The 19345-nt window shown below is 41.5% G+C and overlaps 1 protein-coding gene across 1 annotated transcript in view; it reads left to right on the forward strand.

Moving 5' to 3' along the window:
- Positions 1-15330: 15330 nt before the first annotated feature.
- The window catches only part of wdr11 (WD repeat domain 11), a 63862-nt gene continuing 59847 nt past the window's right edge, over positions 15331-19345 (forward strand). The window contains 6 exon segments of the mRNA XM_082556253.1: positions 15331-15543; positions 16455-16566; positions 18137-18265; positions 18268-18280; positions 18471-18644; positions 18994-19195. Coding sequence (XP_082412379.1) covers positions 15458-15543; positions 16455-16566; positions 18137-18265; positions 18268-18280; positions 18471-18644; positions 18994-19195 — 716 coding nt within the window. The 5' untranslated portion in view covers positions 15331-15457.

Consider the following 19345-nt stretch of genomic DNA (forward strand, 5'->3'; position numbering starts at 1 on the left):
TAGGTTTTATTTTAGCAGAATAAAAAAACATCCACGATGTTTTAGCTATAAAAAAGTGGAGAGAAATAAAAAAAGACTTGTGGTGAAAAGAACTCTTCTCAACAAAAACAACAGCATCAGTCATTTCAGAAAAAGCTCAAACATTATTTGTCACTGTTAGAGTTACACGCTTTGTACAGATTAAACAAAGCACACACATTGACTACAAGCTTTAGATGTTCTGGCAGGTAGATTTGTTACTTTTTTATGTTAGATAGAGTCAGACTAGCACTCTGTATGGCTTCTAGGCTTTCATGCTAAGCAGTTAACAGCGCTCTTGTAGCTGTCATGACAGATTTTTCCCCCCAAAAAAACTCATTGTTTAATGGCATATTTTTGGATATAACATTTGGATTGTTGTCTTTTTATTTATGTTATAAAATATCTGAATACATGGCAATTTTAAATAAACCTAAAATGTGCCTGCAAAAACTGTACATATATCACAAAAATCATCCATTTAATATTACACAGTAGAAAACCTGAAGAAATTGTTTGACTACTACAACATATGGTGAAACGCAGCACAAATAAGGATGCACATGTTTCCCTGAAAAGAAATGTGCCAATGACGTCTTAGCTGTCCTGTACATGTTTTCAGACCATAAGCTGAACAGGATAACCATGAGCCAGCATTGGTTAAAAAAAAATAAAGACATTCTGCCTGGTTTGGGAAAGAGAATGAGGAATAACAATGGAATGAAGCCATATTGCAGAATATATTAGATAAGTCCAGAAGCAATTCATTAACTGTAAGATGCTTAATTAATCAATGCCAAGCAGCAGCATGAATTATTTTAAATTAGGATGCTGCCATGCTGCTGCTGTCCTTTAAAAAAAATCCAGAATGATGGTATGTGACTTTGCATCTGATATGAATTAAATAAATATGATAGAAAGTAATACATTTAAGCTTCTTAGTAACTTCCAGGTTAAGCCTCACTATGGATGCGAATACTGGTCAAACTTTATTCAGATGAATGCATTTAACTTTAATCTAAGTGTACTTACTTAGGTTGTGCTATATGTACTGTGTGTCTGCATATTAAAGAGTGTTTTGCACGCATTTTTTTCATTTAATCATTTGGAGTTGATTTTTCTGAGTGTGGTACACTGCTCTATGACAGGTGCAAAGACTCATGGGAGTTTTAATGTTTAACTCTGTGTCCTGAATTTAGCAGTGCTGTGATCATTATTTCAGTAATGCTGGGCTTAGACTTTGATTCTCATGAACATGTGATGTGTTTTCCAGTGTTTGAGCTGCCAAGAACTGTAAAAGCTTAGCTATTAATAGGCCACCGTGACTGAGACTCCTTGATCAACGTTCTTGTTTTGAGCTTGTTGTTCAAATGTTGACAAAACCAGCATTGCTATACTGCAATTTTGTAATGCATAAGGTACATTCATTTTGCAAACTTTTGCAGATTTTGATCCTTTACCACATTCAATGCAAAAATGTAAATAATGTATAAAACTCACTAAATGATTATACATTGCATTTAATTTATAATTAAATTGTTCTCTTTTGCAATCATGTCAAAAGGAAAGTTTTCACTACAGTAAGTACACCCTTGGTAGTTTAGTAGTAGCCAGGTGCTGCTGATCAAATAAACTTTATTAAATATGAGAAGAAAAATATGTGCAAGTTCTGTCAGTTTGCTGTTCTGGAGCTTTCATGTGTGTGTTAATACAATGTCCCAAAAACCCAAGGAGTGATCATCCTAGCAAATTCACCCATTCAGTGCATTTCTCAGGAATGTTAACATTTCAAATGTACATGACAGTGCACTTGGAGAAAGATTGAAACACGGTGGTGTTTGTGTTAAATAAACATTCAAGATATGATTTAAGTACCAGAAATCAGCTTTAACTCACTGTTTTATATAAAAAATGTTGTAATAACTTTATTAATTTATGAATGACACAGTTTTATACATAGTTCCCGATTTTTAGAGCTCCAGAAGTCGTTGGACAGCTGACTGGCAATCAGTTTTATGATCAGATGAGGCCTATTCCCTTGTTGTCCCCTCTGATTATCTAATTATGGAGATAGTATGGTATGGTGGTTTGAGCAGGTTGTTGGAGGGGAGAGGTTTAAAATGCTCCTCTATAATATTAACAATATTTTTTAAATGAACAAAAACATACATACATAAATACTAACAATGAAAAGAAAATTATATTTCAGTTAGAAATGCTTAATAAGATTAGACAGCATTCCCCTAGATTTGCAAATGACCGGAAAATTTTCATATACTTCAAAAACTATTTTCATAAAAATCTCAACAATCTGTTAAGTAGATTTGGGGTATAATACAGCAAAAAGACATCAATTTTGACAGGCAGTCTCTCAAAATAAATGCCTTAGCTTCCCATATGAAAAGGTTAACTGCTTCTCCGAGCTGCAACAGAAAATGACTTTACAATGAAATACTGTCATAGCCCGTCAAAATTATATTCACAGTTTCTGTAATTTTAATATGGAAGCTAGGTTAATGTTGGACTGAAATCCAAAGTTGTGTGCCTCCAGCAGGAATAGAAAATATATGATAACTGCATTCCAGCTCAGCAGTGTGGCAGACCTGGCATAATTACTATTAAAAAGACAGATTTGTGGTGTGTACACTGAATGTGCAGACAGCCGTAACAGCATCCTGATGGACAGTCAAACATTTATAGGATGTAAGGTGAGACGCAATCTCGAGTAAACCTTCTCACAATTAACATGCAAATCAGAAAAAGATCTGGAGGGGATTGTTAGCAAAATCCAATAACAGAAAGATAAAGAACACTATCGTATATGTTCATTTAGTCTGTCTGCCGCAAAAAAATAATTAATAAATACAAATATTTCCCCAGTTCCTGGATCTGCATCACAATATGAAAAAGCTTGAAAATCTCATTGAGGTGCTGAAAATGTCAGAATTATAATTTCAATCAATTGTTGTAACAGTGTGACAACTCCCTGAGGAATATTTAGCCTAAAAAATAACAATTAGTTCTCTGGTAAAAACACCATTAACAGTACTGCATTTGCAGCCAATGAGCCATAAGTAAATTAATAGTTACCCTGAACATTTAGTGCTTTTAAAAGTGCTTGACTATTAAACATGTCTTTTTTTTTCTCCCCCACATCCAATGTTAGTGTCTCTACAGACGAAAGAAAAATGGGCTTCATTGTGTTGTTGGAACCTGTGTTTTTCAATATGTCACAATAGGCAAGTTGGAAAAACATCTTTCTTAAAGAAAATCTCTACTTCATGAGAATAAATCAAATGTTACTTAAAAAAAACCTTCAAGCCTATAAACTTAAAGTTCCATTGTATGTATTTATTTTTTATTTCAGTTGACTTGGACTCAGTATATGTTCTTTGTGTTGCACTGCAGGCTTTTTCTTTTTTCATCCTTCACTGAAGAATGAATCTCAAAACTGAAGGCCAACGTCTCAGAGGCTGGAACAAAACCCTCCAACTGAGAGAAGTTGTTTGTTTTTTTTGCTTTTGCAGTTAATAAAGCAAATTAAGCCTCTTATCACAGAGCTTAAGGAGCTTACATTAAATAAGAATGAACCTATGTAACTCTGTTTAGCCACATAAAGTGTAATTAAATCTGGCATATTGTATATTTCTGTGGCAGTTTTATGTACAAAGCTGAAAACAAATTCTTCTGATTATCAGTCGAACCCATAAGTTTAAGGTCTTTCCCTAATATAAGAATCTGCCAGGATGCACTTCATTCCCAGGAGGATGATATAGGCAGATTTATCCAAATATCAACAGTACAGATACCAATGCTGGTACAGGTATCAAATCGATGCTAGCACAGTAGGCTCAATACTTAATCAAAGGTCAGTATGTAGCCCACTGAATTGTATTAAATACAAACATTTTTTGGAAATGGAAAAAAATATACCTCAAAACCTACGCTATGAAAAATTACTGTTGCATCTATCCATCCATCCATCCATCTTCATCCGCTTTGTCCGGGGCCGGGTCGCGGGGGCAGCAGCCTAAGCAAAGAGGCCCAGACCTCCCTCTCCCCAGCCACCTCCTCCAGCTTATCCGGGGGAATACCAAGGCGTTCCCAGGCCAGCCGAGAGATATAATCTCTCCAGCGTGTCCTGGGTCTGCCCCGGGGCCTCCTCCCGGTGGGACATGCCTGGAACACCTCACCCAGGAGGCGCACAGGGGGCATCCTTGTCAGATGCCCGAACCACCTCAGCTGGCTCCTTTCGATGTGGAGCAGCAGCTGCTCTACTCTGAGCCCCTCCCGGATGGCCGAACTTCTCACCCTATCTCTAAGGGAGAGGCCAGCCACCCTTCGGAGGAAGCTCATTTCTGCCGCTTGTATCCGCGATCTCGTTCTTTCGGTCACTACCCACAGCTCGTGGCCATAGGTGAGGGTAGGGACGTACATCGACCGGTAAATTGAGAGCTTCGCTTTTACACTCAGCTCCCTCTTCACCACGACGGACCGGTGCAGCGTCCGCATTACTGCAGCTGCAGCCCCAATCCGTCTGTCGATCTCCGGCTCCCTTCTCCCATCACTCGCGAACAAGACCCCGAGATACTTGAACTCCTCCACTTGGGGCAGGAACTCATCCCCGACCCGGAGTGGGCACTCCACCCTTTTCCGGCTGAGAACCATGGCCTCAGATTTGGAGGTGCTGATCCTCATTCCCGCTGCTTCACACTCGGCTGCGAACCGTTCCAGTGCGAGCTGGAGGCCCTCACCCGATGAAGCCAACAGAACCACATCATCTGCAAAAATCAGAGATGAGATTCTGAGGCCACCAAAGCGAAAGCCCTCCGCCACTTGGCTGCGCCTAGAAATCCTGTCCATAAAAATTATGAACAGAACCGGAGACAAAGGGCAGCCCTGGCGGAGCCCATCACCCACCAGGAATGAGTCCGACTTATTGCCGGCAATGCGAACCAAGCTCTTGCAACGGTTGTATAGGGATCGAATGGCCCGTAGCAATGGGCCAGACACCCCATATTCCCGCAACACCTCCCACAGGACACCCCGAGGGACATGGTCGAATGCCTTTTCCAAGTCCACAAAACACATGTAGACTGGTTGGGCAAACTCCCATGCACCCTCAAGTATCCTGGAGAGGATAAAGAGCTGGTCCAGTGTTCCGCGACCAGGACGAAAACCGCATTGTTCCTCCTGTATCCGAGGTTCGACTAACGGACGAACTCTCCTTTCCAGCACCCTGGCATAGACTTTCCCAGGGAGGCTGAGGAGTGTGATCCCCCTGTAGTTGGAACACACCCTCCGGTCCCCTTTCTTAAAGATGGGGACCACCACCCCGGTCTGCCAGTCCACAGGTACTGCCCCTGATCTCCACGCAACATTGCAGAGGCGTGTCAACCAGGACAGCCCTACAACGTCCAGAGCCTTCAGAAACTCGGGGCGGACCTCATCAACACCAGGGGCTCTGCCACCAAGGAGTTGTTTAACTGCCTCAGTGACCTCGCCCCCGGAAATTGGCGGGTCATTCCCCTCATCCCCAGACTCTGCTTCCTCCTCGGAAGACGTGTCAGTGGGATTAAGGAGGTCCTCGAAGTATTCCTTCCACCGCCTGACAATTTTCTCAGTCGACGTCAGCAGCGCTCCGCCAGCACTATACACAGTGCAGGTAGAGCACCGCTTTCCCCTCCTGAGACGTCTGACGGTTTGCCAGAATCTCTTCGAGGCAGTCCGAAAGTCTTTTTCCATGGCCTCTCCGAACTCCTCCCACACCCGAGTTTTTGCTTCAGCCACTGCCCGAGCCGCATTCCGCTTGGCCTGTCGATACCTGTCGGCTGCCTCCGGAGTCCCACAGGCTAACCAAGCCCGATAGGACTCCTTCTTCAGCCTGGTGGCTCCCTTCACCTCTGGTGTCCACCATTTGGTTCGGGGATTACCACCACGGCAGGCACCAACCACCTTGCGGCCGCAGCTCAATGCAGCAGCTTCGACAATGGAGACGCTGAACATGGTCCATTCGGACTCAATGTCCCCAGTCTCCCTCGGAATGCTGTTGAAGCTCTGCCGGAGGTGTGCGTTGAAGATCTCGCGGACTGGGGCCTCTGCTAGACGTTCCCAGCACACCCTCACTACGCGTTTAGGTGCACCAGGTCTGTCCAGCGTCCTCCCCCGCCACCTGATCCAACTCACCACCAGGTTGTGATCAGTTGACAGCTCAGCCCCTCTCTTTACCCGAGTGTCCAGAACATATGGTCGCAGGTCTGCTGATACGATTACAAAATCGATCATCGACCTACGGCCTAGAGTGTCCTGGTGCCACGTGCACTTATGGACACTCTTATGTTCGAACAGGGTGTTCGTTATGGCCAAACTGTGATTAGCACAGAAGTCCAATAACAGAGCACCGCTCGGGTTCAGATCAGGGAGGCCGTTCCTCCCAATCACGCCCCTCCAGGTCTCGCTGTCGTTACCCACGTGAGCATTGAAGTCTCCCAGCAGGACAACAGAGTCTCCAGGTGGAGCACCCTCCAGCACCCCCCCCCCCCCCCCCCCCCCCCCCCAGGGACTCTAAGAAGGCTGGGTACTCTGAACTGCCACTCGGCGCATAAGCGCAGATGACAGTCAGGACCCGTTCCCCAACCCTAAGGCGCAGGGAACAAACCCTCTCATCCACCGGGAAAAACCCCAACGTACTGGCAGCAAGCCGAGGGGATATTAGGATACCCACCCCAGCCCGCTGCCTCTCACCAGGGGCAACTCCAGACTGAGACAGAATCCAGCCCTTCTCCAGGAGACTGGTTCCAGAGCCCAAGCCATGTGTAGAGGTGAGCCCGACTATATCTAGCCGGTACCTCTCAGCCTCACGCACTAACTCAGGCTCCTTCCCCACCAGAGAGGTGACATTCCATGTCCCTATTGCTAGTCTTGGCAGCCGGGGGTCAGTCCGCCAGGGCCTCCGCTCCTGGCCGCCACCCGGCACACAATGCACCCGACCCCTATGGCGCCTCCTGCGGGTGGTGGGCCTGCGGGAGGATGGGCCCATGTCTCCTCTTCGGGCTGTGCCCGGCCGGGCCCCATGTTGCATCTAATGTATTTATATAAATATACATTTATTGTATTGCCACAAAGTGCTTTAGAGACAAGCAGATTTACATTCCAGGTCTCCAACACACCCAGTGTCAAAATACACGAAAAGCTGAATGGAGTGTTTTGTTGTATTAGCTTATTATTGTGGAAGGTAAAAATCTCAGTGATTTCCTATTAAAATGTGAACAGTATTTTCAAATTAATGATCTCTGATCTCCTCTATAAGCTGCCTTTGTAGCTTGAACGTATTCATAACTGGTATTGGGGTCAATATTGGTAGCGGCAGTTCTGGCTCTGTGTTTACATGGACTTGGATCACTACCAAAGTTTGCTGTATCACACAGCACTACCAGGAGGCACCACTGGTGTGTTCAGCACTATCAACCAGTGTGCCAGCTCCAGAGGGAGTACTGGCAAATAAAAGTCACAAAGATTTTACTCTCGAACTGCAGACACTTAAATGAGGTAGTTTATATTTCAGTTTCACAGCTTTGGTGGCCAGAAACCATTCACTGCACTCCCCTGTGTGCTGCCTCCAAGCCCATCAGACTAAAATATGATGTCACCATCTTCCTGCAGGATACTCTTCACACAGTGAGAAATGTGGGGTCTCTACTGAACATGCATCCCGAGGGGAAATTATATGAAGTTGCTGAGTTGCTGCAGTAGTTATGACACTGGTTGTTGTTAAATATTAAATAAGCCACTAAACTTAAGCACTTTATTGGAGTACATAAGTCATTTTTGAAAACACAAAACATTTGAGGCATTTCATCATTCATTTAACTCATATGACATTAAAAAGAAAACAAACAAGACGAGTATTTGGGATAGTTTATGTATTTAATCTTTTCAAGTGGTGGATGCTAAATTGTGAATAAATTGCAATTGAAAAGAGGATAAAAATGTTTTCAGTGACATTTTATAATCGAACACCAATTAAAGCAGAACAATAATAATTCCCTAGTTACTGGGTACTGGATGCTTCCACTTCAGGTTAATTTCACTTCATTTCCACTGGGGGATTGATCATTTCAGTTACATTTTTATTTACACAAGAAGTCAGTTGGCAGCCAGCCTTTAACGCTGTATGCCACAGTCTAAATCAGGGCCCGGGGGCCACTTGAGGGCCACGTCACCCTTACTTGCAGTCCGTATAATGGACCAAATTGTATGATAAAATATATCATACAATTTGGCCTTTGAAGTTACTTTTGTTCTTAGGGAGGATTTGTTTTTTGTTGAGTGCAGGGTTAAAATAAGTTATTTAAAAAACAAAAATTTGTCTGCATATTTATTTTGTTAAATATGAACAAAATTATAGCAGAAGTGCTGCCACGCATCTGGCCAGACACAGAGTACCAATGTGAAAGGATTAAGTTTGCTTGTTTGTTTGTATGTTTTTTCATACTACTTGAACACTAAAGTGGCCATTCAATCAGATGACAGTGCCAGCAGTGGCCCACAGCTCATTTAAGTTTGAGACCCCTGGTCTAAATAAACTGAGCCTAAAAAAGTCACCGGTACGTGTTCACTGGTCAAATCTGAAAAAACAAACCCCCCCAAAAAAAACAAAGAACAAAAAATTGTATGTCTGTCAACTTTGACCCAAAACAAGACTTTACCATTGGAAGTTACACATTAAAGTTATGCATTACATACCACCATCTTTGCTGTTACCAAAGTCTACCTCAGATTTCAGTTCTTTTATTGTCATGCCTCTCCATAAATATTATACTGATTTTTATTTTTTGTGAAAAATTGTGAAAACAATGCATAGTTTTCATCAACTGTTTCTCCTTCTTTAGTTTTGGATATCTCTCCCCCACATTGCAAAGGGACTATGGGCAGAAATCTGTGCCATCAGAAACTGAATATGAATAAGTTCAATTTGAATTTGAATTGCTCAGATTGAATCTGAATTGTAACTTGAATAAATGCTTTTGAAAACTGAATTTGAATTAGTCTAATTTGAAATTGAATTTATGGTTTGAAAATGATCATCACTAAATTGAAATTGAATTTTATATTTTGAAAATGAATTGATTTGCTTTGAAACTGCATTTTATCCTTTAAAAATTCAGCTCTCGAATAATTTCAGTTTCACTTCTCACCATTCAGTTTCAGTTCTACAATTCAATTTCAGTTCCAAAATTTTGTTTTTTGGAACTTACATCCGGTTCCGGTTCAAGCGCAGATTAATAGAACTACGTTTTACTAGCGGACCGAAAGTGTTACCGACGGGAATCTACAGCGTCTTGAGCTGAATTAAGACTTCAGAAGTCATTTGTCATGTCGAATGACCAGCAGATAAACTCTCAGGTTGGTAAATGTATTACATGTATAAGAACAAGCGTCATGTTAAGAAATGATAGCCGTACAGTAACTTTTATGCTTATTGTAGCTGTTAGCTAAAAACGCTAATTTAGCGTAGTTTGCCCTGAATTCAGCTTTGACAAACAAATATGATCGACTGTTTCTAGTAGAATTCCAAAGTTGTCATCTTGGACCCTGTCAGAGTACCCCCTCTGTATGCTTGCAGAGACCCCTACAGTAGGGAAACATGCAAAACGGTGTCCAAACCTTTGTATTTTAGCTTTATTTATGTCTTACACAGCATCCCAACTCTTTAGCTAACTTAATAACTTTAGCTAACGTGAATAGTTAGTCTAATTCATTAGTGCAGCATCACTGGATCACCTCTGTTTGAAGTGATATACAACTATCACTGTGTTTAACTACCATAATAATTCTTAGGGTACTGAGTGCATGCTTAATTAGATTTTTTTTTTTTTAAAGCATACTGCTCCATTAATATGTTTGACAGGCTGAAGTTGTCGGGTCACCTCCTAAATCGACCATCTTTTACAGGTGTTTTGTGCCAGAAATGGAGTGTCCACTGAAGACTGAAGATACTGAATCTCTACGCCTTGCCATTGATCCCTCTTGTGCCTTCATCTAGACAAGAGACAAACTTAACCACTCTCATATGCTCTGAACCTACATCATCTTCTCTGACAGTTGTAGCTTGGCTCATCTGAGGGTGAAATTATAAGAATGTGTTATTTTGCAAAGTGCTCTCCAGGGTTCCTAAATAAAATATGGCATTGAGGTAATTTCTTTTGAATTAATCCCTTCTTCTGAAATATAAGAACCTCTCCTGGTTTTAATGGCACTTTGGATTTCTTTACTTTCTGTTCCACTTCCAAACCCAAATAGATGCTGACAAGCTGACACAGTAACATGGAAGAGGGAAAGAGGTTGGAAAGGACTACTACAAATAAACCTAATGCCTAACAATGAAAAGTGTAAAATAAGAACAATAATAATAATAAAGATAAAAGATGAAGTAACACGTTTTTAGTATTTTATTTATTCCAAATGATCATCCAGATGTCTGTGACATGTGATGACAAACACCATAATGGAAGGCCTTAGTCATCACATGCTTAAACTCATCATATATTTTTGCATATGCTGAACAGGCAGTCAGACATGCTGTAACTGTGGGGTAGAAAACAGCATGAACACCATACGGCAGGTGTCTCAAACTCCAGTCCTCGAGGGCATGGAAAAGTTGCATGACACTTTGACCCTTGAGGACTGGAGTTTGAGACCCCTGTCATATGGAATATGACAGGTGTGGTTGAACTGCATGAAGACTGAAGTTTCTCTTCTCTTCTGGCAGGACAGGAATGTGGCCTTGTCCTGTGAGCCACTGTAAGGATGTACTTAGTAGGGCTGGGCGATATATCGAGTTTTTTTAAAAATATCGATATATTTTCATACGAGATATAAGATGTGACAATATCGTTTATATCGATATAGTCTATGTTACGTTATAATTATACTCGTGGAGCCGCAGGTTTGCCTCTCTTTCGTCCACTTTTGTCTCTACGCAACGTTACTCGGCCTCGCCTCTCCTTCACTGAACACAACTCCGCCTCCCCCATAACTTCACCTGCAGGCAATGACAAGATGAAAGCGGAAAATCTCCGTTAGCGAGTTACCGTGCGTGGGGCTGGACGGCGTCAACGTGTTAGCGAGCTAACCGCGCTAACGAGCTAACCGCGCTAACGACATGCTGCACGGCCTAAAATCCTTTCATTTTCTCAAAACTCGACAGTGCGCCTTATGTATGAATTCTGGTTGTGCTTACTGACCGCGAACCGATTTTGTGGTACACAGCGCTCGGCAATCTGTCAAAAAATGTTTTAATATGACTTTGCTAAACTACGGAGCTGCACCGCTTGATGGATTGTCTTGGAGGATTACGGCTACCGGGGAGGAGCCTCGCGGAGTGATACGTACTGTGTGTGTGTATAAGGACCACAAATGGCACCTGTTCAGAGACGTGGTGCAGCTGTGAAATCTGTCTCTTTGTTATTATGCTCAGCGTCTATTAGTTTACATTTTGACTGCACAATTGTGAGCTTTTTGTTATGCACAAAAACAACATTGTTTTCTTTTATTTATGGACCATGATTATTTAATAAATGCTGATAATTTATTTTTGAGTAATTTCTTCATGTACATCTACGCTGTATGTAAATAAAAGCGCCCACATCTGGGACACAGTGTGACTAGAACTCTCTTTTTGTTCTTAACTTATGGCTTTAAAAAAAATAATAAAAAATCGAGATATATCTTATATCGCCATCCAGCTAAAAAATATCGAGATATGAATTTTGGGTCATATCGCCCAGCCCTAGTACTTAGAGTAGAACTGGACTGTCACCGGCCTCAGGCTCTTCACCCTTTTCAAAGACAAAGCAGTCATTTAGATAAAATATTAGATATTGTTTACCTGTAAATGCACAAAGTAAATTTAGAAATGTAATTATTGTGAAGAGTGAACAAGCGCTGATAGTGTAATCTACAGCTGTGGCCTAAGTTTAGAGAATGAGAAGTGTTGTTTAAGATAAGATAAGATAAGATAAGATAAGATAGAACTTTATTAATCCCTCGGGTGGGTTCCTCTGGGAAATTCGACTTCCAAAAAAAGCACAGCAACGACCGAAGTTACAGTTACAGAACTGTTATATATATATATATATATATATATATATATATATATATATATATATATACACACACACACACACACACACACACACACACACACACACACACACACACACAAATACAGAGACAAATATAAATAAAATATACAAAGGGGATAAATAGAATAAATAGGAATAAAAAATAAAAATACAAGTGAATTGCACATTTCAAGTATTGAGTCTATTGCACTGTTGACTATTTACAAAAAGTATTGCATAAGGTATTGTACAGTGAGGTGCAGAGGCACTACAGCTTAGTTGTTCCCCCCTCCTTTGTCCTCCTGTTTCCCCTCCCTCTCCCCTCCAGAGAGGAGTTAAACAGTCTGATGGCGTGTGGGACAAAGGAGTTTTTAAGTCTGTTAGTTCTTGTCTTGGGGAGAAGCAACCTGTCACTGAACAGACTCTTCTGATTGTTTATGGCCGTGTGCAGAGGATGCCCAGCATTGTCCATAATGTCCATCAGTTTCTTTAATGTCCTTTTCTCTGCCACTGTCACCAGAGTGTCCAGCTTCATGCCGACCACAGAGCTAGCCCTCCTGATCAGTTTCTCCAGCCTGGATGAGTCCCTCTTTGCTGTGCTGCTCCCCCAGCACACCACAGCATAGAAAAGTACTCCAGCAACCACCGACTGGTAAAACATCCTCAGGAGCTTCCTGCAGATGTTAAAAGACCTCAGCCTCCTGAGGAAGTACAGTCGGCTTTGGGCTTTTTTATACAGGTGCTCTGTGTTGCATGACCAGTCCAGTTTATTGTCCACCCACAGCCCGAGGTACTTGTACTTGTTGACCACCTCCACCTCCTCCCCCTCTATCTGAACTGGCAGTGGACCTTATCTGGACCTCCCGAAGTCCACAACCAGTTCCTTAGTCTTTGAGGTGTTGAGTTGCAGGTGGTTTGTGTGACTCCATGCGACAAAGTTCCTCACCAGACTTCTGTACTCCTCTTCTTGATCATCCCAGATACACCCCATGATGGTCCGTGTCATCTGCAAACTTCTGAATATGGCATAATTCAGAGTTGTAGCAGAAGTCAGAGGTGTACAGGGTGAAGAGAAGAGGGGACAGCACAGTTCCCTGTGGTGCTCCTGTGCTGCTGACCACTGTGTCAGACGTGATGTCCTTCAGCCTGACGTACTGTGGTCTGTCGGTGAGGTAGTCGGAGATCCAAGCCACCAGGCAGGGGTCCACCTCCATCCTGTTCAGTTTTTCCTGAAGCATACAGGGCCGGATGGTATTAAAGGCACTGGAAAAGTCAAGAAACAGGATCCTGACCGTGCCTTTTCCCCCATCCAGGTGTGAGTGGGCTCTGTGTAGGAGGTACAGGATGGCATCCTCCACTCCGACACCCACCTTGTATGCAAACTGTAGTGGGTCCTGGGCATGTTGTACCTGTGGTCGGAGGAGGTTGAGGAAGAGCCGCTCTAGAGTCTTCATAAGATGTGACGTCAGTGCCACCGGTCGGAAGTCATTCAGCTCATTGGGCCGGTTCTTTTTGGGGACCGGGACGATGCAGGATGTCTTCCATAGGGCGGGCACTCTCCCCAGTCGCAGACTGAGGTTGAAGACTCGTTGTAGCGGCTCCCCAAGTTCAGCAGCACACGCCTTAAGCATCCTAGGACACACCTTGTCTGGGCCTGCTGCCTTTCTGGGGCGAAGCTTCCTCAGTTTGCTTATTTACAAAGTTTGCTGTTTCAGTGATAGCTGTATATCATATTATATCACTTCAAACAGAGGTGACCCAGTAATGCTGCACTAATGAATTAGACTAACTATTCACTTTAGCTAAAGTTATTAAGTTAGCTAAAGAGTTGGGATGCTGTGTAAGACATAAATAAAGCTAAAATACAAAGGTTTGGGCACCGTTTTGCATGTTTCCCTACTGTAGGGGTCTCTGCAAGCATTCTGAGAGGGTACAAGATGACAACTTTGGAATTCTACTAGAAACAGTCGATCATATTTGTTTGTCAAAGCTGAATTCAGGGCAAACTACGCTAAATTAGCATTTTTAGCTAACAGCTACAATAAGCATAAAAGTTACTGTACGGCTATCATTTCTTAACATGACGCTTGTTCTTATACATGTAATACATTTATTACCAACCTGAGAGTTTATCCGCTGGTCATTCGACATGACAAATGACTTCTGAAGTCTTAATTCAGCTCAAGACGCTGTAGATTCCCGTTGGTAACACTTTCGGTCCGCTAGTAAAACGTAGTTCTATTAATCTGCGCTTGAACCGGAACCGGATGTAAGTTCCAAAAAACTGAATTTTGGAACTGAAATTGAATTGTAGAACTGAAACTGAATGGTGAGAAGTGAAACTGAAATTATTCGAGAGCTGAATTTTTAAAGGATAAAATGCAGTTTCAAAGCAAATCAATTCATTTTCATAATATAAAATTCAATTTCAATTTAGTGATGATCATTTTCAAACCATAAATTCAATTTCAAATTAGACTAATTCAAATTCAGTTTTCAAAAGCATTTATTCAAGTTACAATTCAGATTCAATCTGAGCAATTCAAATTCAAATTGAACTTATTCAAATTCAGTTTCTGATGGCACAGATTTCTGCCCATAAGGGACTCCATAGTGTAGTGGTTTGTACACTCACCTTACATGTGAGACACCCTTTGAAGTTGTATCAGAAATGGCAACTCGCATGAAAATATGCCCAAGCAACCAGGCAACCCTCTGTCAATAAGCAGCTGAGAACAGCTTTCTGGTATAATATGTATGTATGTCTGTCTGTCTCAGCTGTGAAACTGGTATATCTTCTGTGTTATAAATGCAGCACTTGGTAAAGAAAAATGAAAGCAGCTGTTTGTGTGTCTGTTTGTTTTGAGGCTTATTCACTTTTGTATTTTAGGCAACTTTTGATTTCATTTCATTTCATGTATTTTATTATTTTATTGACTTATTTTTATTATTATAATCTTGGGAGGATTAAAACAATAAATGTAGCCCGTATGTTTTTCAGTTACAGTATTTACTGTAACTATTATTTACATATATTACAACTTTTTTTTTTGTTTTGGGGTTTTGTTTTGTTTGTTTTTTTGCTTCTTTTTCGCTTTTTCTCTCTTTTTTTGGCGGTGGTGGGGTGGGGGATAGTACTGTTGTATTCAATGCGGAACTTTGTTGCTGGAATTTGTTCCTACACGGCATCCTATTTAGAAACACCATTTCACTTCCTGTTAATATTCACAACAGAGCCGATACAGATAAGCTAATTAATTTTAGCAGTGTTTACTCATTAAATGTTAACGTAGCAGAAATTCTTAGGAAGAGCAATGATTCCTTACACCGTCAACATTAAACTCGCGGCTCGGACGTTAACTGGCACTCTCAATTTGCAGAATAAAACCGCCGTAGATTGGTGAGTACCGCTTCTCTGCTGCTAGCATAATTTGGTTAATTGAATACGCGACTGACAGATAACGTTAAGGAACTGATGTTTGCATTGTGTCAGTTTCGTGGCTTGTCTTTATTGCTGCATGTAAAGTTGTCAGCGTGAACGGCCACTGATAATTTGTCATTGAGCTCACAAACATGCGGGGTATATATTTCTTGTGCAATGTCATGTGACATTTTGTCGGGCCTGATGAATTTCTAATGCCTCATCCTCCACAGCAATCCAGCAGAGACTGTCAAGGCAGTCGGACTCGCGTGATCAAACTTTAGATTAGAGCAGCATAGTGCCAAAGTTTAATTTCGCATACATGAACCTAAATATGATACATTTGCTTCTAAAGCTATTTTTGCTTTTCACCAGACATATTTAAAAAGAGAACTGTCCTTGTGAATATTTAACTTTATGTACGCATCATATGAGATAAATTACCTTGTGTAGTTGTAGCATATAGTACAGTCTCTGCACTGGCAGCTTTTGTCATTGGAACTGAAAGTTTAGCTTCAAGTTATGTTTGAATTTTGAAATTTGTTGTGTCATTGAGCTTTGACTTTTTTGCAGTCTGGATGCACTCCAGGCAAATATGCATGCACGTCTTGTACGGACACGGAAAGAAGATGAATTTAGACATGGAGTGGAAAGCACAGAAATCAGAATGCAGACACAGTTGTTGAATAATTCTGTGTTTACTGGAGAGGGTGCACTTAAGCGTCAGGCTGACTGGAAACATAAGTTTAAATTCATAATGTCCAGAGTTCACAGTCTGAATCATATGTTATCTTTTGTACATCAATGTCTCACATCCCAAACCATTTCACGTATCTTTCATCTGTTTCTTTCCTCTTCCTCCTATTCTGCCTTGCTAACGTGGTCTGTAGGGGCTGGCAGGGGCTCATAGCTCAGGGATGTCACTCCAGTATTCTCATAATTGATCCTAAGACTGCCCAGACCATCCAGGTGCTGGAGAGACACAAGGCAAATGTGGTCAAGGTGAGTTTGAGAAGTAAATTGGCTTAATTGTTTCCCTCCACAACATAATTGCTGTTTAATTACACAAATTAATTGACTCACTGTTGCGCCTCTGCTCCATAGACTTCAAAATATGATTTAATATATACCACTAAGTTAAGCCGTTGGAGAAAAGGCACACTAATGAGGCTACAAAGTGAACACACCTTGTGGGGTTGTATTATTTATGTCTCACAGTATTAATGTTAGCATTGTGTGACCTTGAGTGGAGTACTTTTGGCTCTCTCTGCTTCTTGTAAACCAACACCTGCAACACAGAGCATTGACAGAGAGTCATTTTGTTTGGGTCCGTGTGCGCGTGCATGTGTGTTGTAGAAGAGAAGAGTAAATAATGGGCAATAAATTCTACAGTGATTATCAGTGCCTGGGCTCAATCCGGGCCTTTCATTCTTCACTATAAAGAACACTTTAATCTTGTAAAGCACCGCTGCCACAGCAACAAGCTATTCCTCACCACCCAGCCTGACATAAGAGAACTTGCTGAATGAAGGAAAAAGGGAAATAGAAAAAGAAGTACCTACAGTAAAGGGCATGCCTACCTGGGAGCAAATAGACAGACATAATCAATTATTTAAACACCATCTTGTATGTGGAGTAATTTGTTATTTCACATATAAAATGTGCATTTCAGTGTAGGGCCGTGCGATATGACCAAAATCTCATATTCCGATATAAGAATTCTATCGTCTGATAACGATATAAATCATAAAAATGTAACATTTTCTGTAAATTCTGTGAATCTCGGGCAGCTCAACTTGCGGGAAGTGTTTGCAGCTGCGAGTCATGTAGCTGCAGTCGAGTGTTTTAAACGATGCATGAAACTATACATTTTTAGACATAAGTTGTAACGTTTTCTTTGTGAGTATTTATTACACGGCGTGCTGCGGGGAAAAGCCTGTTCTAACGTTTATTTTTTAGCACCTGGCGGCTCTTTTTTTTTAATTCTCATCCGTAAATAATCTGCTCTTTCACGTGATTCAGTTTATTTTGAAAAGTCTCAACAGGATCTTGAGCTTTATTGTGAAAGGTTTATGTGGTACATAAACAAGCGGACACGCGATGGTGTTACCATTGTTGTTGCTAACGACAACGCATAAAAACAGGCGCTTGTACGTCCGTAGTGTGGTTATATTACATATAAGAGAAAGAGAGAACTTTAAGAAGCCACTACAGTGACCATCAAAACGATGAAAAAATATTGCCGTAAACAGTTTATTTTGCGACAGCACGAAACAAATGATAGCGTAAAATGAAACGATAGACTGTTTTATATCGTCATCCGATATATATCGTTATATTGAACAGCCCTATTTCAGTGTTATGCATTTCCTATAATGTCCTTTACTCTCTTTTCTCCCCAATGTCGCATTTAGTGAAATTCATCATACATCTTCAGACCTTGCTGTTATTGTTGTTTTTTTTTTTTCTTTTCTGTTGTTGACTTTCTGAGCATTCTGTCAACAAATGTAGAAGGCTTACAGCTTTACCTGATATTCCTCCCAGAGACTCAATTAGTGTTTTATGTTGGAAGGTAAAATGGTCCAGGGAAAATTACTACCACAACTTGAGCTCACCCTACTGTCTGCGGTTGGCCTCGGGAGATGCCTCGGGGAAGATTATAGTGTGGGATGTGGTCAGCGGCACAGCCCACTGTGAGACTCCAAACCTATCGGGGGTAAGACAGCTTCAAGACACCAAACATGTTTGTCAGCTCAGTGGCAGTCCTGCCAAGAAGAGACACTGAGCCGATGGTTTGCTGTTGACTATTTGTTTTCATTAGGACGCTGTTACTGCCACTCCTGCTGGTGCGCACTACGCTTCCATTCTCACCTCCTCTTCTCTGTTTTGCTCGCTCCCTCTGTCAGACTTGGAGTGGCTGTGGAATCAGGATGCATCTCGTGATCTCTTGTTAGCTGTCCATCCTCCCAACTACATTGTTCTGTGGAATGGAGACACAGGCACCAAACTGTGGAAAAAAAGCTACGCTGAGAATATCCTCTCCTTTTCTTTTGACCCTTTTGACCCTTCCAACATGGCATGTAGGTGAACAAAATACTTACCAAAAGACTAACGAAGCCTTCGAATTTTTCACTTTGCCACCCACATACACAGGGCATGCTTCATCTCTTAAATTTACTGTTTATTGCAGTATGGTTGAACATATCTTATATCTGAAAGCATGTGACTGGTATTCTGTGATGCCAACAATTTAACCAGTGGTATTTCTTTCTTTTTTTTTCTTTTTTTTTTGTGTGGAAAAAGATAAGTCAAAGCAGAGACTTTCACAAATAACAGATGGCAAATTGAAAACAGAATATTGACATCTGACCATCTCTTATTGGCAAATGAATCTTTATAATATTCTTCTGTCCTTTTTCTCCTATCCAGTGCTGACCAGTGAAGGGATCGTCTTCATCACAGACTTTTCTTACTCCAAACCCCCAGGCAGCGCTGGCAAAAAGGTCTACATTGCCAGTCCTCATGCGAGCCCAGCGCATACCAAACCTGCACCTGCAACAGCTCCGGCCCCTACTGGTGCCAAGAAGGCCCTTAACAAGGTCAAAGTGCTGATTACCAATGAAAAGCCCACGTGAGTGAAATTAAATTAATTTTCCTTCCCTGACTTTATTTTAAAATATTTTGGATCCTTCTTTTTAGACACATAGACTGTTGTTTCAAGTTTAACAAGTCTAATGAAGCTCTTATGTATTGTATGGTTTTTAAGACGTTACTTACTGAA

Source organism: Aulonocara stuartgranti (genome assembly GCF_965226115.1).
Source record: "Aulonocara stuartgranti genome assembly, chromosome: 13".
NCBI classification, from domain to species: Eukaryota; Metazoa; Chordata; class Actinopteri; order Cichliformes; family Cichlidae; genus Aulonocara; species Aulonocara stuartgranti.